General features: G+C 33.8%; 1 protein-coding gene across 2 annotated transcripts; it reads left to right on the top strand.

The window, feature by feature from the left end:
* The first annotated feature begins 3,082 nt into the window (after nt 1-3,082).
* On the top strand, nt 3,083-5,179 carry LOC102621649 (probable serine/threonine-protein kinase PBL23). 2 transcript variants are annotated; one of them, XM_015525858.2, is made up of 5 exons: nt 3,083-3,432; nt 3,675-3,862; nt 4,009-4,198; nt 4,296-4,687; nt 4,794-5,179. In XM_015525858.2, the coding sequence occupies exons 1-5, from the start codon at nt 3,267-3,269 to the stop codon at nt 5,094-5,096; spliced, it is 1,239 nt and encodes a 412-aa protein (XP_015381344.2). In that variant the 5' UTR covers nt 3,083-3,266; the 3' UTR covers nt 5,097-5,179. The 2 variants fall into 2 exon arrangements, with proteins under 2 accessions (XP_015381344.2, XP_052290171.1); XM_052434211.1 differs by having other exon boundaries at nt 4,296-4,712; nt 4,792-5,179.
* Nucleotides 5,180-24,319: the final 19,140 nt, after the last annotated feature.

Raw genomic sequence — 24,319 nt, 5'->3', positions numbered from 1 at the left:
AAGGTTGTTATATAAAGGGGCCCGAAACTTTAATTTTATTCATCCAAACTTATTTAATAAACATCATTATCCATAAACCTTTATTTTTCCTATCAATCAACTTTAACTGTTTCCGCATTGTCACTAAAAAGTCGAACCTTATTCATTGGTATATGTTTTGTGTGATTATTACTAATTTCTCTATCATGCACCCTTGCTACTTTGTTGCAAAATTTGGACATGTCACATCAATTTAGTTCATCATTTATTATGAAAAATGATACCACCATAATTTTTGTATGATCTATTTTATTTAAAGTAGATCAATATGATTGGTTAAATATAAATATAAAGTAGAAAAATATATTATCATGTCAATTTCTACAAAGAGTTTGTTATTATATATAATATTACTCTACATTAGTGGCACTGGCAATTAGCATAAGAAAAGAAAAAAGAAAAAAAAACCCTCAATCTTATAGTAGAATCCACGTCTAAAATTTGTAATTTCTATAGGAATCTTCCCTAAAAATTTATTTTTAAGTGACATGTTCAAACGAGCTATTTATGAAAAAGTATAATGACTGGAGGGAACATAGGGCATGTTTAGCATCAATATGTACTAGTCTTTCTCTAGTGCATGGGTCCTCTTTTTTTTTTTTTAATACAGAAACCATAGGGTTTAAGAGAGTTAATTTTTAACTCTCTTAAATCTCATAACTTAATAGTTCATTAAAAAATAACGCTTTTAAACTGCATGGTTTAAGAGCTTATCCGCATTAAAAAAGTGCGCTTGCACCTTAGAATGACTCTCTTTCTCTCTCTCTCTCTCTCTCTCTCTATCTATCTATCTATATATATATTTGGTAAATCACTAATTGTAGGATAAAAGTTGAAGACATTTATAATATAATTATCAAAATTTAACAAATAATTTTGTATTTCTAACATTTTTATTCAAATAATATTCATTTTTTTCTTTAAAAAAAAAATCCAGGCCAGCTTTCAAAGCCCAGCTAGCCCGTTTGGCCCTGGACTTTAAAGCTTCCATGCAACTGGGGAGGCCACCGGTGAACTTACTGTTGCCTAATTCAAGACCGACAAAGTGTTGCCATTTCATCCAACAATCAGTCAATTCCCGAGATGGAGAATTTTCTCCAAGTTTTAGGATTATCGTTCCCTTTGATTACTTAAATCTAATGATTCAAGTTCATTGAAACACGCTCACTACTAATGAAGTGAGTGTGTCTATAACCAGCAGTCAGTCAGAGACTGAGCTGAGATCAACTTTACTCGAGTCATTGTGCTCAAGGGAAGAAAGATGAGTAGCAACCAAAATTTCTCAGTATGTAAGCCAATGCTTTGACCAAGACCAAAATACTCCAAATCTGAGGGGTTGCCAAATTGGTGAGGAATCAGTCTGGAAAATCCACCGACACAAAATGTTGAAAAGTAGCCGGGACTTTATCCACTGCAATGACATTGCTATAGGTCCTTGTATCTTGACATCGTACGAGCAGCGAAGATTCTAGTCAATTAACCTAAATATATTTGCTTGGATTGCATTGTGGATTTGTAAACGTTCATGAATATTGCCTACTCATTTGAGCTGCCTGAGGTCATCGGCTGTCCTTTAATACTGCATTTATTATTGAAATGTGCTGAAATCAGAATCGACTAAAATCATAATTAAAAAAAAATTAAAATAAATTATTTACTTAAACAGTAAGAATTGAAATTAAAATAAATTTTATTTTCATTGATATGTTTATTTTGTCTGGGAATTGGAATGAACAATTTTAATTTATTAAAATGCTCTTTTTATAATATTGTCATTTGATGATGATGATAGTAATAATAATATTATTAATAATAAATAAATAGTAATAAATAATAGTAATAATTAATAACCAAAACAGAAATAATTAATCTTAATAACAATTGCATTAACAAATAAATGTGGGGACGATCGGTGATGAGGAGCGCAAATTAGGTCACCTGATGACGAGCTTTGATGTGGGACGACGACGATGCGTGACGGAGGTGCGCAAATCCAATCGGTGACGGGCTGTTGCGATGTGTGGACGACGACAAGTGTGTGACGAAGGGAGAAACGCGACGACAAGCGCGAGCACGAACAGCTGTGATGTAGGCAATGAGCACGAGCAGCTATGATGTCGGTGACAAGCACGAGCAACGGCGACGACGAGTCTGATCATTTCCCTTAGGGCAGCAGCTGTTGCTTAGGTTTTCAGTTTTTTTTTTTTTAATTTCCAAAAGAATATTTTGTGAATATTAAAAGTAGTGGGATAATTTTGTCATTCCAGGAATGGGGTTTGATTCAATCTCCCTCCTGGAATCAGAACTCCAGCAATCAATCCAAAATTTATGTCGGGCCCGCAAAGCTCCTTCCTTATCAGAGCCTCAATTTAATAGGTAAAGAAGTTGTTCATTCTGATTCTCCCGTTCCGGGTTGGTAAACACAACATAAGTTTATGTGATTTAAGTATATCAAACTTGTGTGAAATTCTGACATCATTTGTAATTTTGTATTGGTCCACTCCCACGCAAAATTGTTTGATTTTGTATTTATTGTGCACGGTTTTACTTTTGGATTCACCGTAATGTATCATATTATTATATGAAAATGGACTCTATGATAACTATATGTAGTCAGTTAGAAATTCTAACTAGGTTGGATTCTGTTTCTTTCCTCGCCTTGCCTCATCTACCTTCACTTTATTATCTAATAAAAAAAGTCTGATAAATGAGCCTTGCATTAGTTAGGGTGGTTCCAATTCCGAAAAAAATTCAAATCTAATCTTTTGCATTGGTATTTTAATGCTAAAGTTAGCAAGACTAGAAGTAAATGAAAAGAAATGCTAATTTACGACCACGTTTTAGCTGAACGATATTTGAAATAAAAAATACAGTTAAGCTAAAATAAGTACCCGTGTATTTCTAATTTTAGCAAATTTGACAGAGTCTTTTTCGAACCCGAGTTCAATGTTCCATGCAGAGATGTAGTAATACAATCATTGCAGGGAAAGTTGCTCTGTTTTCTCCTGAGAAACCAAGAAAAACAATTGGCTTCATCCAGGGGTAGAGGTTTCCAACAACTCAGCAGATCCATTTCTCAGATTTTTCAAATCATTTGGTCTTGAATTGGGGTGTCCTTCATTTTTTTTCAGAAAGTACAATTCATGAAAGCTTGTATAAGCATGATAGTTATGTACACTGATAAAAACGGCTCCTATTCAAGATTATGATGGTTGCTGAATCTGAGGATGTTGGCTGGATTGAAGGAGGAAACTGAAGAAGGAAAGATGGGCTGCTTTCATTATTGTTGCGTTGCAAAGGAAAAATTCCACAGAAAATCTATAAAGAAAAGCATTAAAGGCTACCGCGAGGCTAAATCTTTAGCCTCCTTTGCCAACATCTCTTTTAAAACAGGTAACAATAATATTCATATACCTGTGCACTAAAAACCTTCAGGTGAGACGGGCGCGCCACGTGATCTATGTGCCTACCGAATAGCATCAATCAAGACTATTCCATATAAGTTTTTTGCCCTGTCTGCAAATTTATTGACAAATGAAAATTTCTGAAATAACAAAGCTAGAAAGTTAAACGATAGAAATCTAATTTGAATATATATATATATATATATATATATATATATATTTGTTCTGCAGAGAGCAGTAGGCACAGATACATAACAGAAGAATTAAGAAAAATCGGAAAAGGGAATAATAATATTACTGCTAAGATTTTCTCATACCGGGAGCTCAGTGTCGCGACGACGAACTTCAACCCTGACAATCTGCTGGGAGAAGGAGGGTTTGGGAGGGTGTATAGAGGAAAACTTGAAGGCACAAATCAAGTAACACTCCCAATCTATTTCCTTCTTCCTTTGATTCGTTTATGATAAGATGAGTCTGTGTGCATTTTCAGAATGGCCTTTCTGCTAGTCAAAGGAGCTTTTTTGATAAGTTTGTCTTCTTTTTTGGGTTGTTTTCTGGCATTCAGGATGTTGCTGTGAAGCAACTTGACAGGAATGGATTTCAAGGAAATCGAGAATTTCTGGTGGAGGTTCTTATGTTGAGTATGCTTTCCAACCCTTACCTTGTCAATTTGGTTGGTTATTGTGTTGACGGGGATCAAAGAATTTTAGTTTACGAGTACATGCCCAATGGCTCCCTGGAAGACCACCTTCTTGGTATGTCAAAATTTAACTTCTCTCTTGCATCAATTAATTCTAGGTACACAGAATTGCTAAAAGACAAAATTTTGCTCGATTCTTTTACTTCGTGTAGATTTGCCTCCAAACAGAAAAGCTTTGGATTGGAATACTAGGATGAAAATTGCACATGGTGCGGCGAGAGGACTCGAGTACCTACATGAATCAGCCCAACCGCCAGTGATATACCGCGATTTCAAAGCGTCAAATGTACTCTTAGATCAAGATTTCAATCCAAAACTCTCCGACTTTGGATTGGCAAAGCTTGGTCCAACAGGGGATAAATCTCATGTCTCCACCAGAGTGATGGGTACTTACGGGTACTGTGCTCCTGAATATGCATTGACAGGCCAATTGACAGCCAAATCCGACGTTTACAGCTTTGGTGTTGTATTTTTAGAGATAATCACGGGAAGGAGAGTCATCGACAATAGCAGACCCACTGAAGAACAGAATCTAGTCACTTGGGTACGTCTAAAAATCCTCGAAACTATGGACTTTTACTTGGCACTTAGTGATTTCATCTTTAGTTTACAAAACCTTCGAATAAATTTTTTTTTTCTGCTTTTTGTAGGCAACACCATTATTCAAAGATAGAAGAAAATTTACAATGATGGCTGATCCATTGCTGGAAGGGAACTACCCAATAAAGGGTTTGTACCAGGCACTTGCAGTGGCAGCGATGTGTCTGCAAGAAGAAGCTGGAACAAGGCCAATGATGAGCGACGTCGTAACGGCAATAGAGTATTTAGCTCACAGCAAGGAGGAAGCATGTATTGAAGACAGCTTGGATTCTTGTCATCACGGAAGAAATAGCCAAGAACCTACAGCTGCTGCACGAGGCTCGACGGTGCTGATGGATAGAAAAAGTTTTTAAAAAATGAAAAAAATTGCTAATGGATATTGTAATTGTACTGTTTCAGGGTATATATATTCCATGTTGGCAATTTGTATTGTAAATCAGTCCCCATTACCATTAATTTTATTATTATTTTTAGTGTGTTTCTGCCTTCAGTTTGGGGACGAATTTTCTTGTTGTTCTAGATGTACAATGTAACAGAAATACAGGACATAGGCTAAAATAACTAGATAAAGATAATCAATATTGAAATATATCTTGATGAAGCTTGCTTTATGTTTTTTTTTTTCAAGTTATTGCTTGGAGCATGTAATTAATTAAAAAGAAAACAAATTTGTGATTTGGTAAACACTTAATACTTCATTAAATATTAGTCACCTCTGAAATCACAACACTTAAATATGTACTTTTATATTTTATTTAATTAGAAATTATGTTAGACATGTTTCAGTTGTTGGAATTATCATTTTTAGATAATATAAAAACATATTAATATTTTTAGATGCCATCTAGTTGAGGCAGTAAATAAACACATGAAAATTCCGGCATATATTTTCAGATTCTATTTTGATTTTTGAAAATTATATATCTTTTTTTTATCGTAAATCAAATGAACCTTACATTTTTTTGATTATGTTGTTATGCAAATAAAACAATTTAGAATAAATTTAATGTATTTCAGAATGTTGAAGAACAATCAAGAAAGAAAATTGATATTGTTTTAAGGGCAAAACAATGGTGATATTCCACCTTACAATTAATTAATGCTCATCACATCCGGTGACATAAGAGTGAGTGATTTGAGAATATAGCCTAGAAAAGTTCTCTTTTTTTTGAGTTCCTTCTTTAAACTCTGTATCTCTTGGGTGGATTCCTTCGAGTAGTGAGTTGAGAAGCCCTGTATCTCTTGTAGGATATCATTGGGTGGTAAATCTCTGTATCTCTTTATAACCCTCTTGAGTGGTGACCTTTGTTAGATAATAATAAAAGTTTATTTTAAAACTCTACCGGTATCAGATTTGGTATCAGAGCCTTAGGTTTCGTAATCCATAGAAAATCGTCGTCAACTGGTCCAAATGTTGAAGAAACGCCTCGTCATGAGAGAGGCTTGGATTATATTGAAAAAGAAGATTTAACAAGACAAGTTCAACAACTTCAGCAACGTCTACAACAATTTGAAGCAACTCATGGACTGTTTCTCATCAAAGTTCGGATGATGAAGCTTCAAATAATAACAAAGATAGCCTAAATCCTTTCCATAATTATCAAGACTTGAGCAGTGGCTCCAGTCCTCATTCCCAAGATCGAAGGCGCGATAAACATTATCGATTGTCCTTTGATATCAAGGTCGATATTCCTGAATTTGAAGGAAAGATGCAACCTGATGAATTTCTAGATAGGCTTCACTCGGTTGAGAGAGTTTTTGACTATAAAGATGTACCTGAGCAATAAAAGGTGAAACTTGCCACTTTGAAGCTAAGAAAATATGCTTCTTTGTGGTGGGAAAACCTTAAAAGGCAAAGAGCACGAGAAGGAAGGAACAAGATGGTGTCATGGGAAAAGATGAAAAGGGAGCCTGACAATTATAGGCAAGACAATTTTCTTAAGTTTCATAATTTGAAGTAGAAGGACCTGTTCATTGAAGAATCTACTGCTGAGTTTGAACAACTTATGATGAAGTGTGATATTGTGGAACCAGAAGAACAAACCATAGCTCATTATCTTGGAGGTTTGAGAATAGAAATTGGGAACATAGTGCAGTTGCGGCCTTATTGGACTTTCCAAGATGTTTGCAAGCTTTCCATAAAAGTAGAAAGGCAACAAAAGGAGGCACGTAACAATAGTTCACAATCTTATACTCGACCCGGCTCGTTCAGCCGAAGTCATCCTATTTCTGTAAAGCGAAATTCAGCTATAAAATCCTCTCCTGAAGTACCTCAAAAGGATGAAGTTGGTGGTAACTTGAAGCAGCCAGCAAGTACTTCAAACACTAATTCTCGTCGTTGCTTTAAATGTCAAGGGTATGGACATATTGCCTCTGATTGTCCAAACCGAAGAATTGTCACTCTTGTTGAAGAAGAAAGTGATGGTAGTGATGAAGCCGATACTAAAAATCCAGGTGACGAAGAAAAAAAAGTTACATATGCTGATGAAGGAGAGTCTCTTATCCTTCGAAAAACCTTAAGTTCTAATCATGTAGAAGATCAGGAGGATTGGCTTTGAAAAAATATTTTCCATACTAGATGCACTTATAATGGAAAAGTATGCAACGTCATCATTGATGGCGGTAGCTTTGAGAATGTAGTAGCTTCTGAAATGGTGGACAAGTTGAAACTCAAGATTGAGACACATCCACATCCTTACAAGCTTTCCTGGCTTAAAAAAGAAAATGAAATAAAGGTTAATCAATGTTGCCTTGTTTCATTTTCCATTAGGAAAAATTATAAGGATGAAGTTTGGTGTGATGTTGTACCAATGGATGCTTGTCATATACTTCTTGGCCGTCCATGGCAATATGATTGGAAGGTGATTCATGATGGTCACAAAACACCTACTCTTTCATCAAGGATGGTCTCAAAGTTACTTTAGGGCCCTTAAAGATAGAAATTACTCCCAAACCTTCAAAGGGAGAAGAGCATAATTTACTTACCTTTTCTCAAAGTAAAAAAGAGTTGAACAAAATTGAAAAGGCCTGTTTCCTAGTGGTATTGGAAGAGAATAAAGGCAGTTGTAAGCCACCACGAGTTATGCAACAGCTTCTCAAAGAATTTAAAGATGTCGTTCCTGATGAGATTCCGTTCGGTCTTCCACTAGTGAGAGACATACAACATCGAATTGATTTAATTCATGGATCTATCTTACCTAACAAGGCAGTATATAGGATGAGCCCAAAAGAGCATGAAGAACTTCAAAGACAAGTTGACGAGCTTTTGAAAAAAGGCTTAATAAGAGAAAGCTTGAGTCCTTGTGCCATTCCTGCACTTCTAGTGCTTAAAAAGGATGGTTCTTGGCGTATGTGTGTTGATATATAGTAGAGCGATAAATAAAATCACAATCAGATATTGCTTTCCTATCCCACGCCTTGATGATCTTCTTGACCAACTCCACGGTGCATCAGTTTTTTCCAAAATTGATCTTTGCAGCAGATACCATCAAATCCGAATGGGACCCGGAGATGAATGGAAGACAGCTTTCAGAGTAAGAGATGGCCTTGGTGATGCCGTTTGGACTTTCCAATGCTCTAAGTACTTTTATGCGCCTAATGAAGCATGTTTTCAGACCATTCATTGATAGATTTATGGTTGTCTATTTTGATGACATTCTTGTATATAGCAAGACGGATGAGCAACACTTAGAGCATCTTCGCCAAGTTTTTCACACTTTGAGAGATAAAAAGCTCTATGTCAATTTAAAGAAATGCAACTTCTTTACTGATAGCCTTATGTTTTTAGGCTATGTTGTGTTAAAGGATGTAATTAAGATGGATCCTAGCAAAATGGAATCAATTTTAAATTGGCCAACTCCTAGAACTCTTCATGACATTCGAAGTTTTCATGGTTTGGCTTCTTTCTACTGGCGGTTTATTAAAGGTTTTAGTTCAATTGTGGTCCCCATGACAGAGTGCTTGAAAGAAGGTACGTTCAAATGGACAAATGAAGCTCAAAAGAGTTTTGAACTCATTAAGAAAAAGGTAACTGAGACCCCTATTCTTTCTCTTCCAAATTTTGAAAAACTCTTTGAAGTTGAGTGTGATGCTTCAATTGTGGGAATTGGTGTTGTCTTTAGCCAAGAAGGCAAACTAATTGCTTACTTTAGAGAGAAACTAAGTGATTCTCGCCAAAAGTATTCCACTTATGATAAAGAGTTTTATGCCATTTGTCAAGCTTTGGATCATTGGAGTCAATACCTTCTTCCAAATCCTTTTGTTCTTTACTCCGACTATGAAGCTTTGAAGTTTATAAACAATAAAAAAAAACTCAATAGTCGACATGCTCATTGGGTTGAATTTCTACAAGCTTTCAACTTCACAATCAAGCATAAATCAGGAGCTCAAAATGGGGTAGCGGACGCTTTAAGCCGAAAACATTCCTTGTTATCTTCACTGCAAGTGAAAGTGATTGGTTTTGAAGTTTTAAAGGAGCTTTACAAGGGCGATCCTTATTTTTCTAGGGTTTCGGAGCCATGCACAAATGGTACTCATCAATAATTTATATTGCATAATGGTTACCTATTTAAAGGTAAAAACTATGCATTCCACAAGGTTCACTTCGAGAGTCAATAATTGTATATTCACACGGTGGTGGTCTTGGAGGACACTTTCGAAGAGATAAAACTCTTTATCTTATTCAAGATAAATTTTATTGGCCAAAGATGAAGAAAGATGTTTCAAGGCATGTGCAACGGTGTAAAATTTGTCATGTGGCAAAAAGTCATGATCAAAATATTGGTTTGTACACTCCATTTCCAATTCCAAGCTCTCCTTGGGAAGATGTAAGTACGGATTGTGTTATGGGTTTGGCAAGAACACAAAGGAACAAAGATTCTATCATGGTTGTTGTTGATCGTTTCTCAAAGATGGCACATTTTGTTCCTTGCAACAAAACTCTAGATGCTTCACGTGTGGCTGACTTATATTTTCAGGAGATTGTTAAACTTCATGGTATTCCAAAATCAATTGTTTCTGATTGGGATTAAAAGTTTTTAAGTCACTTTTGGAGGACTCTTTGGAGAAAACTTGGAACAATCCTTAATTTTAGTTCTTCATATCATCCTCAAACTGATGGCCAACAGAAGTCACCAATAGAAGTTTGGGAAATCTTCTTAGAAGCTATGTGGGGAAGAATATTCGGCAATGGGACCTCATCTTAGCTCAAATTGAATTTGCCTACATTTGTTGCACAAGTCAAACAGCTGGCAGTAGTCCTTACGAGATCGTATATGGTAAAATTCCTTTAAAACCATTAGATCTAGTTCTTTTTCAAACAACTCATCAATTTAGTGGAGATGCTGAAGAACGAGTAAAGAACATCAAGAAGATGCATGAAGAAGTTAGAACGAAGATCGTGAAGCAAACTGAGAAATATCAAAAGAGTGCCAACAAACACTGAAGGCATGTTGAATTTGAATAAGGAGATTTAGTGTGGATTCATCTTAGAAAAGAAAGGTTCCCACAAGCTAAATTTTCTAAACTAAAACCAAGAGCTGATGGTCCATCTAAAGTGTTGAAAAAAATTGGCCAAAATGCCTACAAAATTGATTTGCCTGAAAATTATGGTGTTTCGAAAATCTTCAATGTTTGTGATTTATCCCTATATATTGAAGAAAATAAAGATTCAGACTTGAGGATGAGTCTTTTTCAACCAAAGGAGATTGACACAGGAGTGAGTGATTTGAGAATATACCCTAGAAGCACTACAAGAAAACAAGCAATAGATGATGGGAAATAACTGTCATAAAGATGGGTGTATGACATACAATTCTTCTGTCATCTATGTCACTGTCCTTAATTCATGATAGAAATTTATCCTTTATGAATTTATGATCGTTTTTTACTGTCATACATCTATCACACAATATTTTAATATAAAAAATAATTAAAATTAAAATTAAAATAATTTAAAATTTCGCGCCATTTTTTAAAATTTTGGCAGGAAATTCAATTATCATTTTCGTGCCATTTCTTTAAATTTTGCTGGGAAATTTGATTATCATTTGTTAATGTATTATTCAATTTCGCGGGAAATTATTTATGACAGTATTTGTAACGAATATTTCCCATCATAAAATAATAAATTTTTTATAATTAAATTTTATAATTACAATTTCTTTATAAATTCCTGTTTATTAATAAAATGAATACCATTAAAAAAACCAGAAAACAATTAACACATTCATTCAATCCAATAAATTAATTTAAAAAAAATACATATATAAAAGGGCCAATGTGATACATATAATAGAGCATCTCAAAATTTAAAAAACATCTCAAAATTTAAAACAACTATTAAATTCCATTGCATGTACAACAAAAGCAACTAAAATTCCAACCATCAAACCAAGTTTGTCAACAAAACTTGCAAAGAAAAGCAACTAAAATCCAACCATCAAGCTGGCCAAGTTTCTCAACAAAACTTGCAAAGAATAATGCAAGACTTTCAAGAGTTCTAGCACTCTTAACTCCAGTCACAAAGCCAGGTTTGTTAACATTCCAATTCCAGCCACGCTAGCAATACTCCAACCATATCCAGCAACCCACCACCTTCCAACAACACTTCCAGCCATATATCCAGCAACCCACCATCTTCCAACAGCACTTCTAGCAAAACCCACCATATTCCAACAGCACTTCCAGCCATATATCCAATAATAATCCAACCCAAACCCAGCAAACCATTCTATGCAAAATCAATCAAAATACCCAAAATTATCAAATGCATAACATCTATAGTACAATCCTTAATAGCAACCATTATAATTTGATACTACAAATTCAATTTCAACAATTTGTAATAGTTAACCATTTTGTTACAAATTTCATACTCAATACTAACCATTTTGCTGACGCAATGAGAATGTCGGAAAAATGGTTAGCCCACTCCAAACGAACCTCATCTAATTCATCTTGAGTGTATGATTTCTTTCCATTAAACTGTTAATCGCAAGAATAATATTGTCAAACTTTAAAAATAATGTCACATGTAGGAAATAAAAGAATGTTAACATATCTCATCATCAACTTACATTGCTGGTTAACAAACCAACATCTGCTATTATTTCCTTCATGTACCTTAACACAAAATAGACACACTCCAATTTTGCGATATTTTGTTTTGGAGACTGTTCATAAAAAAAAAGATGAAAATTTTTCTTACAAAACCCATCTATTTTAGTTAAGGTACGTAATCAATAGGCTACAAAAATACTTTTTTTTTTTCTTTTTTTACCTTCACAATTCTCATCTTGGTATTGTAATTCCATTTTTCCTTACCATCCTCTGATATGAAGAGTGTCATGACGCTGGAAACAAAACTATACTGTTATCTCTTAATCATATTGAAGAAACTTAAACTATCAATTGCAGGAAATAGATTAGCATACATACATTTTAAGGAGCTGTTCTAAATCAGTTTCGGGTTTGGATTGCATAGGATCCACATAAAATACTTCCTTTTTGACCACATCAAACACAACTAATACCCAATAGTAGCTACAAAAGCCAGAAGCATAACCATTAATTAAGAAACAACTGTGAACGTAATATGAATTTAACAGCTGTAAAAGTTTTAAATAAAATTAAAACTTACGAAAGATTGTATGGTATAAAAATGAGTTGTCCGTTTTTGGCCTTTTTCAAGTGGTCGCGAATATGCTCAACTCTCTTCGAGCGAAATCGTTCTGAAGCCTTTGGATTTGTTGGGCAAACGAAACTAGGACACATGAATCCGAATGGTTTTGTTCCTTTTCTGGTTGGTTGAATTGTATAATCCGACATCCTTGACAGAAAATCAGTGCATCAATAAAAAGTAGACCAAATTGATATTAAATAGTGTAAAGGAAAATCATAAAACCACTTACGCCATATATACTTGAATAGCATTCACTCCTAACGCTTGCATTGACAGCAGATCGTTGCAATCTTTCTTCCTAATATAAGCACAAGCCTTTGTTTGGAATACATTATCATCAATTAGATATGTCCGAACACCATCATTTTCACAAAGTAGGTATTTCTCACACAATTTCTCAAGTAATTACAGTATCGGATGACTGTTCTGGTGCTTGAGTATCGTACTCCTTGTGTTCCTCATAGACTGCACTACAATTTTTTTGGCTTTATCCTTCTTAAAAAATGCCTTTTTTGTTGGGCTGTCAGGATGAATCTCGCATATACCATCAATATAGTCAAAGTCCAATTGCTTTTTACTGCTTCCAACTCTTTTCCTCTCATCATTTGCACAATCCTTTAGAATTGAAGGATTGAGTCTTGGACTTTTCCTTGAAATGGCTATAGTAGCGTTTCTTGGCGAGTCGCCTAAATTATCTGGCTCCTATGAATATTAATTATATGAACTAATAAGTTTATTAAACTAGATTGAATAATAAATATACAAGGCAATAAGTATATTAAACTAAGAAAAATACAATTAATTATTTAAATAATCTAACCTTCTATGTGTTGGTTGATTTATATAATCAATTATTATCAATGCCAAAGTGCAAGTGTATACAGCAAGTAATAAAGTAATGAGTATTCAAAATCGTCTTCACAGAGATTGATGTTACTCAAAGTGCTAAAGCAACCACAATAATGCAATCAACTAAAGATCGAAACAAACACTTGTCAAATTATTCTCCCATAACCAATAATTATGAGAGATAGAAATAAACTAATACTTGTACGAAATAAACTAAGTTAATTGTGTTTAAGAATCAATTGAGAACGTAGTAGTTGAATGATCAAACTCTCCTAATGGGGTGACTGTTGATTACCGAATTAGCACCAGTTGTTTATGGTAAGTGCTGCAGCACTGGGTAGAACAAATCTGCTTCCGCAGTTATCGCATGTTGGAAATCTCATACTTTCAAATCTACTAACAATGACCAGTTGATAAATTTAATGTATGGCTTTATAACCTTCAATCTCTCTACCCTACAAGGTGAACACCTATGCCTAGGATATCACAAATCTTAATTCAAGTATTGCCCTTATGAGATTTAGGATAACCTAATCCAGGAAACTAAACTTAGGAACAAGTAATACTTCAATAATATCCGCTAAGATATGCCCTTTTGCTACTCTATCTTAACTGAAACCATTAAATGGGTGGTCAACCGAAATAACAATTATGTTCATAAAAGCTATTAGAGTATAATGCTACAACATTATCATAGCAACATATAAGAACAATCAAGAACTCATTGGATTATTTGTCACTCAACTACACTTAAATTTAGTTCATACTCTGGATGAGAAAAATAAATATAATGATACTAATCACAGAATACATTCAATCAATCAAAAGATGAAAGATAATATGAATTAAGCATGATGAAAGTCTAAGGATCTTTCTCGATTCTTCGATGAAGCCGAACAACACTCCTTAATCTTCTTCTTCTTCTCGCCTTTGTAATTGTCTTTTTTTTTATGATAATAATTCTCTGCCGCCTGCTATGTGGTGTATGCTTCCTTTATATATTGCAATATTAGGTTAAAACCGAAACCCATGAGCGTGCATGTTTTTAAATTGGGAAACATGCAGATCGTGATTTAATTGCTAACCGCGCCTATATTTTCTCCCGCGTCATTCCCCAATTGCTGCAGTACTGGTTGCTCTAACATCCGCAACAACACTTGTATTATTTCCGATTGTGCTTTCTTTCTTTTGTGACCATCTTCTTTCCTTCTCTTTCTCATCTACTGTCTCCGCATCCTTTCATGAATTTAAAACCTACAAATTAAAACATGTTTTTAGCATAAATTACTATGATTCAAGCTAAACTTGTTACAACTCAACTAAAATGAATGTTTATACAAAAGGTCACCAAAATGTAATCAAAACACATTATTTGCTCTCTAAATGCCATTTATTCAAGTCTAGAACAGATGTAATAACTCTCATTTCCTAGAGTTATTACTATGCATGGAGTTCATTGTCATTATCGTAATCATCATTTCTGGCTGACTTCATCGGAATGATAGAAGACTTCATCGGAACGGCAGCAGTGGCATTTTTTGGCGTCTCTTCGTTCTTCTTAGTTTATTCATTCTTTCTCAGTGTTGATACTCTAGGTTGCTCTTCTTTTTGACTGGACATCCATTTCCTCTTCTTCTCAGCTAACTTGCCCAAATTGTCTAGCTTCTGTCGGCATTATTGGCAAAAAGTAAATTAAACTGTATTGAGTGGAAGATATACAAGGAAAAATAAACTAGGAAAAATTCAGTTAATTTTATAAATGAAGCAACCTGATGTACATCTTCCTTACTATCATTATCAATGTCTTTATTATGTGGGAAAGTGGAACTTCCCACATTTGAATGGCGAGGTGTCCTTTTCAATTCTCTACATATTTCTTGCAATTGAGCATCAACTAATTTTTTCCAAGCATCTAGCTCCCTTTTTCTCTCACTTCGGATGGGTCCACGAATGGTATGAAAGTAGTTAGAAGCAGATATAAATTTGTCCAGGCCTTGCATATGACCAGTTCGAGGAAGCTTTCCCAATGCTTGTGCAAGTAAGTCATTTCTTGCATCTAAAGTGAAAGAGTCTTTTTGGTCCTCCTTTAGCTTTTCCTAACACCACATCATAAGCAAACTAATATTATTAAATGAGCATAGTTCTAATATCATAACCATTTTTGTTCTGGTTAAACTTGATTACCAATTTCTTAATGACCTTCTCAGTCTCAAGGTCGTATCCTCAATTATTTAGCATCCGAGGTCTTTTCTATAGCTCACTCCTATCAATTAAGTCTTTAGAAAGACCCGATTTTACACGCTGTTTCGATAAAAAAAATTAGATTAGTAAACTATTAGAAAAATATAATAGTTAAAAATACCATTTATACCAATATATACAAACTTACAATTTCTTTCATCAATCCAACATATCCTTTTCGACTAAGACGATGATTACACTTGTTCAAAGCTCTCCGATTCTTATTGACACGACTGATTTTCTACATAAGAAAAAACATCCTTTTAACACAATGTAAATGTAAAGTAACTATTAGCATATTACTTTTCCTAACTTTAAAATACTTACTTCAAATGATTTGGATAAACGTTCGTCGACAAACTTTATCCAAACAGGTCGCTTTATTTGAGGGTAATCAATTGGCAGTGTATACAATTTCTTTTTACCATTTGGGAACCTCCAGATATAGTTTTTCGTCAACATATACTTGAAGTTTCGAAATGCTGTTCCAATTGACTGTATTACCTGCTTCCTACTTATAGGGTGAACAATGAAACGACCCTAAATATGGAGGAAGATTGTTAAAATGTCAGTTAATAAAAATCCAAATCATATAACTAATAAGTGAAAAATGACAAGAAAATATTTAAGTAGAATGCAATAAGTTTTTCAAGAATTACCACAACAGATTTTCACAAACGCTCCTTTGTCTCTGGAGGAACCTTACGCCAATTGGAATAAAGAATAGAAACTGATGTACGAGCCAATACGCCAAGAAAAGAAGCCAACCCAGTCGCTTCCTCCTCTGCAGGAACACCCATTTCATTGTATTGCACCACAATCTTTCCCTTTCTTGTTTTAAGTTTTTTATTTTGCCTAGCACCATATTCACACCTCTCCTAGAGTTACTACTTTTAGGAACATCAACATTAGGAGCAACTAAATTAGCACCATCTCTCTCAATACTAACTAAATCATCTCCATCCAAACCAGCGCCATCAAAATCGCCTCTATCAAACTCAATTCCATCTATCTCAGCAGCATCCAACTCAGCAACACCATCCACATCAGCCTCATCTTTTTCACCTTCTAAATCAACGTTATTGTCAAATAAGTTGCAATAATCATCTTCTAAATTACAGTCCTGATCAGAAGCACCATCAACCACAATATGTTTTCCCTTAGCCATATTACTACCCCTGAAATAAATAAATAAAGAACATTAGTTAAATGATTTAATCAACCTATCTAACAATTAATCAGCTGCACGAACAAAAAGTTAATCAATTTAATATCATATAAATTCGTAATTGAAAAATAACAGAAGGCAAATAGTTAAAAAAAAAAAAACTTACTGCAAGAAGCTAATCAATTTGTAACCCAAATTCCCTCTTTGCTGTTACGCGCATAGATCGCTCAATTGCCATTAGTGGAATATAACAAATCAGTAGTTGGTAATTCTTTGGTGAATGGAGGATATTCTACTACATTATTAAATTCATCTTCATTTATTTGATTAAGATTACTTCTAATAGGCATATGACATATAATAGACCATTTTATTTGAATTGATCATTTACATAAAATACTTGTTTGGCTTGAGAAGCCAATATAAATGGATCATATTTATATCATAATCTGTTTAAGTCTACTAAGATGAATCCAAGCTCATCTTTCTTGACATAACTATTTTGAACCCAATCACACTTCAACACATGGATCGTTAACAAATGATAGTCAATTACCCAAATCTCATTTATAACTCCATAATATGTCAGGTCACATATTTCAAAATCAACTACACTAACTCCACTGTTTTGAGTTACACGACTTAAGTCTCGGTCTCGTATAACAAAATGGAAACCATTGATGTTGTAACCATTATGTTTAGTTACAAAAGGAAGAGACCCTTGTGATAACCAACGTAAGGTATCCGATATGTGATCACCTTTTTCAATTAAGTCATATACCTAGCAAGAGAAAAATGATAAGCATATTTATATTGCTAGGTAGGGGGAAAAAGAGGTCAACAAACTTTGTAAAAATTAATGATATATATATATGCTTCAACCTTATCAGCTAGCCAATCGAAAAATGTACGGTTGTGTTCCTCTTGCAACCATTTGTCATTTTGATGTGGATAACATGTTTTAAGCCAATCCATGTGGTCACTAAAGATTCAGAACATGAAAAATTAGTTTTTCAGATTAAAAAAAAATTCTAGATTTGATATCAACAAATTAAGCAAATTATCTAATGTATGCTACCACTTCTTGTGTGTTATGCAAAATGTACATGTGTGCTTGATCTAGCAAATTTGCAAGAATTTGCACCACTTTCCCACCACTACAGTGACTTATCTTTTGATAGCTTTTGCACATGTCTAGGTGAAACCCCAATTGTACTCATATTTAACATGTATTCTGTACAAAATTCTAACGCTTCTTCCGCAATATAACTCTCAGCTCTAAAATCCTCAGGACGGTTGTGGTTTCGGACATAACTTTTAAGAGTTTTTATGTATCTCTCGAGGGGATACATCCACCGAAGATATACTGGGCCATATAATCTAACTTCATTGACTAAATGGACAGTCAAGTGCACCATACTGTTAAAGAAAGAGGGAAGAAAACATTTTTCTAACAAGCATAAAGTCACCACATGGTCTGCCTGTAATTTATCCAATGTTGTCACATCAACCACATTGGAACATAACAAATTAAAGAAACAACACAGCTTGATCAAAGCTCCTTTCACATGCTTTGGTAAGACACACCTAATAGCAATAGGGAGAAGTTGTTGCATAAGAACATGACAGTCATATGACTTAAGGCCTTGAAGTTTAAGGTCCTTCATTGACACAAGATTTCTAATATTTGAGGAATATCCAGCAGGAACTTTTATACTTTTCAAAGCTTTGCAAAACCTTCTCTTTTCATCTCTCGTTAATGTGTAACAAGCTGTAGGAAGGAAGGAGCGCTTGTTTGTTTTGTAAAGTTAGTGCTAGTTCATCCATGATTTTCATGTCCACAAGATCATTCCTTGACTTAAGACCATCTTTGGTCTTTCCTGAAATGTGGAGTAGTGTTCCATAAATGCTCTCACACACATTCTTTTCAATGTGCATAACATCTAATTGATGACGCACAAGTAAATGCTTCCAATACTCTAAATTATAGAATATAGATTTTTTTTCCACCATATGCGGTCATCATTTACTGAACTTTTACGTTTTAATGACTTGTTCTTCCTCCATTTATAATCAATAAAATCAACCAGCCCTTAAACAGCCTCACTATTCAACGGTTTCGGAGCAAACTCTCTCTCTCTAGTGTTGTCAAAGGCTTTATATTGGTCACGAAATTCGTGATCATGAGGAAGCCAACGACGGTGACCGATATATGCATTTTTTTCACTGTGTTTAAGTCTACATTTAGTAGTGTCTACACCACAATATGGACAAGTATTATATCATTTAACAGTGCAACCATATAGATTTTTGTACGCTGGAAAGTCATTTATAGTCTATAATAACATAGTCCGCATATTAAAAAATTCCTTTATATAGGCATCATAAGCCTCCACCCCAACTTCCCATAAAGTTTGCAAATCTCCTATCAAAGGAGCCAAGTACACATCAATGTCATTGCCTAGTTGTTGAGGACCAGAAATCAGTAGGGACAGCATTATGAATTTTTGTTTCATACACAACCTTGGCGGGATATTGTATGTTACTAGAATAACTGGCCAGCAACTATATATACTACTAAGAGAGCTATGTGGATTTATTCCATCAACTGCTAAGGCAAGGCGAAGATTTCTAGGATCTAATGCAAAAGTCGGCCATTTGTTATCTACTAATTTCCATGATGGTGAGTCTGCCGAATGTCGGAGCTTACCATCATCTACTCTCTCATTTGCATGCCAAGTCAGTCTTTGGCGGTTTGTGAGGACTGAAACATGCACTTAAATCTAAGTATAATCGGAAAATACCATAAAAGTTTCGCAGAAACCCCTTTCCTATACTCGTCAACACTGTCATCCTTTTTTTTTCCATCTAGATAAACCACAACTAAGACATTCAGAGAGGCCTTCATACTCATTTCTGTAGAGTATGCAGTCATTTGGGCAAGCATGTATTTTCATATATTCTAAGCCTAAAATAGACATTGCCTTTTTGACCTCATACATAGACACAAGATTTCCATTACTTTCAGGCAGCAACTTGGCTAGAAGACCTAACAACTCAGTAAAATTTGTGTCAGACCACCCAAATTTACCTTTTATATTGACAAGCTAACCAAAGTGCCTAACTTAGTGAAATTTGTGCATCCCGGGTATAAAGGCTTTTCAGCCTATTCTAGAAGTTCTTTAAGTGCTTTAGGATCTGCAGCACAATCTTTATAAGCATCGTTAACCATATCTACTGTGTTACCATTATCGTAGTTCATAAACTCAAACGGAACATCTACTTTTACATTAAGAAGTGGTGTGTCATGGACATCTTCCCTATGCCAGCCCCAGGTTGTGTAAGAAACATCAAAACCATGAAAATACAAATGTTCGCGAACAACCTTATGTGTACGAAATGATAGATTCATACATTTAGTACACGAACATCTAATGACACTACAGGGTTCGGCATTAGCAATAGCAAACCTCATAAAATTTTCAACCCCATCTTCATACTATTTTGCATTTTACTACAATGCATCCATGACTTATCCATTTTTAGTTTCAATTAGATCTGATCCTAACACTTAAGGAGGTAAAATATAAATAAAAAATCAAAATATATTACCAATACATGTATGCAAGGTACAAATTAACAATGACTTAAATACCTTTGCTGCAACATAAACAAATGAAGATGAAAAACATCCAAAAACAAATGAAAAACACATGGAAGAGTACATAAACTGAATTTTTCTTGGCACATGCTTATCTATAATTTGTTTTGATAGGAATAAGACTTAAGTCCAAAAAATATCATGATCACAGATTTGGTCCAGTAAAGAACACATAGACTATTTGAGATCTATAACATTATATTATTAAAAGAAAACAATTGTTATACTAATATTCTTTACCAATGCAAACATGGTCAAAGTCTGAAGACTGATCTAATTATCTCAAGCTATAAGATACCCGAGTGGTTTTCTGTTTCAAAACTCAAAAGCAAGGTTGTTGTTTGTTTTACATGTCTTATATTGCTTTAAGCATGTGGTTTGGTGATGTTTAAGTTGCTAGAAAATTGATTATAGAAGTGAAAGGATGATAATTATGGATTCTCCAGAAAATTTGAGAATTGTTGGACTATTATGGTAAGTTTTATTATTTCAAAATGTGACTAAACTATACTTGATTGACTTGAAATTTTGAGCAATTAAAGCTGAATATTTTTGTTTCAAGTTTGCAGATTTTGGAACTAATAGTGGATTTTTAATTAATTCATTAAATTGGTCAGCTATTGTCTAAAGTTATCAGAAACTCTGTATATGCCATGTTTGGTGTTATAAACAAATGGTCTAATGGCATCGAAATGAGCTGCAATTTTGATACATTAAACTTTAATGTCTTTCAATTATGGAAAATTTCATGGTAATTGAACTTGTGGTTTATTTTTTATGATTTTTAAAACTTTGCTGCTTCAATTGTAAGCCCCTTTGACATAGGTGTTCTCTTAATTTTGATCTTATGAAACAATAGCTCAATGATATCAGAGTTATATGAAATTTTAATATGTTTTATAATCATAGATCTATCTATGTTCTGGACAGTTTTATCCCAATATATTGAGTATTTTAATTTTAACAAATCACTAAATCTCAATTGTTTCAGTGTAAATTAAAAGGCAATTTTGATTGGTTTAGTTTAATCTTGTGAGACCCTATTGTAGAGTTGTCTAAATGGCTTCAAATTTTGATATGAAAATAAATTATACACTAAGGCTGAGTTAGATAAAGCCCATTTTGAGTGACCGTACCATATTTCTGGAATAATTGTTGCTGTGTGCGGTAAGCCTTAGCTGGTAGTATGTATGGGTGCCTTATGCCAAACGGATGACTAGGTTATGCTAGGGAAACACTTGTACGTGACTTGTTACATCAGCAATGTGAACTGATATAGTCCCTATTCGGGTTGACCATCAGAATGTATGTCACTAGTTCCCCGCCTATGTACAGTGAATCCCTAAAAATCTATTTATGTTCCAGCCAAGTCACATTCAGTGCACAAACATTTACCTAAGTTTGATCCAGAATTGTACCCACACTATTAACACAATTTCCAAAAACAAACAAAATCCCATCAAAATAAATACAAACCGTTATTAAACAAATATAAATGAAATGGTTAATAATTTAAACCCAACAACAAAGCATTTGGTATAAAATACTGAAAAAACAAACAAACCTATTACAAAGAGCAATCACCTAAGCATATGGGGTATATACAGTAACAGGAAAAATGTGACCTACCTCATAAAGCGTGATAAAACTAGATCGATGAACAGAGAATTAAGTGAACAAACCAAAGTGCATCTGATAGAAACATATAAAACATAGTCAAGTCTTTATATATAAGGCAAAGAGAATCAAAACAATGTATTTAACCAAAGATTTACGCTACGAGACAAAAAATACCATTAATAAAAAATATTAGAAGAACATGCAGCTTCAATTTTACCCACATATAAAACATAGTCAAGTCTTTACATATAAGGCAAAGAGAATCAAAACAATGTGTTTAACCAAAGATTTACACTACGAGACAGATAATACCGTTAATAAAAAATATTAGAAGAACATGCAGCTTCAATTTTACGCATATATAAAACATAGTCAAGTCTTTACATATAAGGCAAAGAGAATCAAAACAATGTGTTTAACCAAAGATTTACGCTACGAGACAGATAATACCATTAATAAAAAATATTAGAAGAACATGCAGCTTCAATTTTACCCACATTGATCTATCTATCCTCTGATATCCAAGACAGATAATACCAAAGATTCCCCAAATGAGAGTTAGGTTTACCTTAAGAACTAGCTTAATTTTGTTTGCTTGGCTGGTGCTCTCTATGCTGCGAAGGAAATGACGTACGGTTTCAAAACGAAGAGACAATGGTTAAATTAGGAAAATTTGAAACGAAGTGAAAGAAATTGACGGTATTAGGAGACAAAGCGAAACTGAAGAGGTTGATGGCTTAAAAGGGGGGAGGCTGAATTTTGTATGACGGCAATGATAATGTGTGAATGGTAGAAGATCAGTAAGAATAAGGGGTTTCAGAAAAGGGTTTGTGAACGACGACACGAAGGAGGAAAAGAAAGAGCACTTAGGGTTAGGGATTTGGATTTCTCATTAGTATAACGTGAATGTTTAACACTTAGTAAAAAAAAAAAGTTTAGTACTTCAAATGGTAGCGTTTTGGTGGCTATTTTTGTTTAGTTTTAAAACACATATTTTGTTTTTAAATAAAATAATACATTAAATTTGGGTTAAATGTGGTCAAAATCATTTTTCTATCATACTTTTTTGATAGAATAAATTTCTATCACAATTCTATCATACTTTCATGATAATAAATAATCCTATCATAAAACCATCATAATCACAAGCCCATTATAAATCTATGACAGATTCAAAATTCTATCATAATACTGTCGTAATTTTATGATATACCTATAATCTGTCATAAAGTATCTGTCATCTATTGCATGTTTTCTTGTAGTGAAGAGTTTTCTTTTTTTGAGTTCATTCTTTAAACTCTGTATCTCTTGGGTTGATTCCTTTGAGTGGTGAGTTGGAAGCCCTGTATCTCTTGTAAGAAATCATTGGGTAATGAATCTCTGTACCTTTGTAAGTTGAGTGGTGAGATTTGTTAGATAATAATAAAAGTTTATTTTAAAATTCTGCCGGTATCATCCGGCCAAGACGTAACTTCGAATATTGAATAGCAACCAAGTTTTTAATTACTCAATAAAACATTAATTTGGTGACAAAAAACTTCAAATTAATAATTTGATATATTTTAATGTAATTAACCAATTAAAAAGTGGGTTAATTATTGGTTAAAGAAGGTAATATGATGATTTAAATTCCATTCACACACATTTAATCAAGCATGCGTTTAGTTTATATTATGTCATATTAAAAAAAATAGATGTTGATTTTTTATGCTGATTTTTTTTAAAATACTACTACGCCTGCTCAATAACAAATTTACTTAAAGTTACATTATCAGAAATTTTTTGGGATGAAATTAAATCAAGGTCTTATTTAGTATTGTGATTGGACAGTGGGCATTATTAATCTACAAAATTAATAGTGTTTAGTAAACATTTGTTACTATAGAAGCTGTTATTAAGCTACAGATCTAATTATCTTTATAAACAAGGCTTAATTCCATTATATAATATCTCAAATTTCTTTGTGTGAAAAAATGACCAGTTTTAAACTTTTCAGGTATTTTTACATTTTTACCAATCTTAGGATGGAAAATTGATATATAATTTCCCTTTTATTGTTTTCTCCCCCAATTTTTTAATGATTGGCTGTCACTTGTCGGCCAGAGAAATTACTAAGGAATGTGTAAAATAGCTAAAGGCTTTAGGCTCAAGCAAAGCACAATTGCCTTAACGTTAATAACATGGTGATTGATTATATTCGCGGAGAAAGCAATGGAGACACAAGCTGTTGAAATAATTTGTCCTATTCTTTCTCCGGACCCGAGAGACTAACTTTATTTTATTCTCATAACGCTTGAGCTTTATCAAGATATTAAGCAATTGTGATTATGCCAACTTCGTTTAGAATTTCAAAATG

The sequence above is a fragment of the Citrus sinensis genome, chromosome 9 (genome assembly GCF_022201045.2).
Source record: "Citrus sinensis cultivar Valencia sweet orange chromosome 9, DVS_A1.0, whole genome shotgun sequence".
NCBI classification, from domain to species: Eukaryota; Viridiplantae; Streptophyta; class Magnoliopsida; order Sapindales; family Rutaceae; genus Citrus; species Citrus sinensis.
The sequence above is the reverse complement of the archived record's forward strand: the minus strand, read 5'-3'. Positions and strand labels throughout refer to the sequence as shown.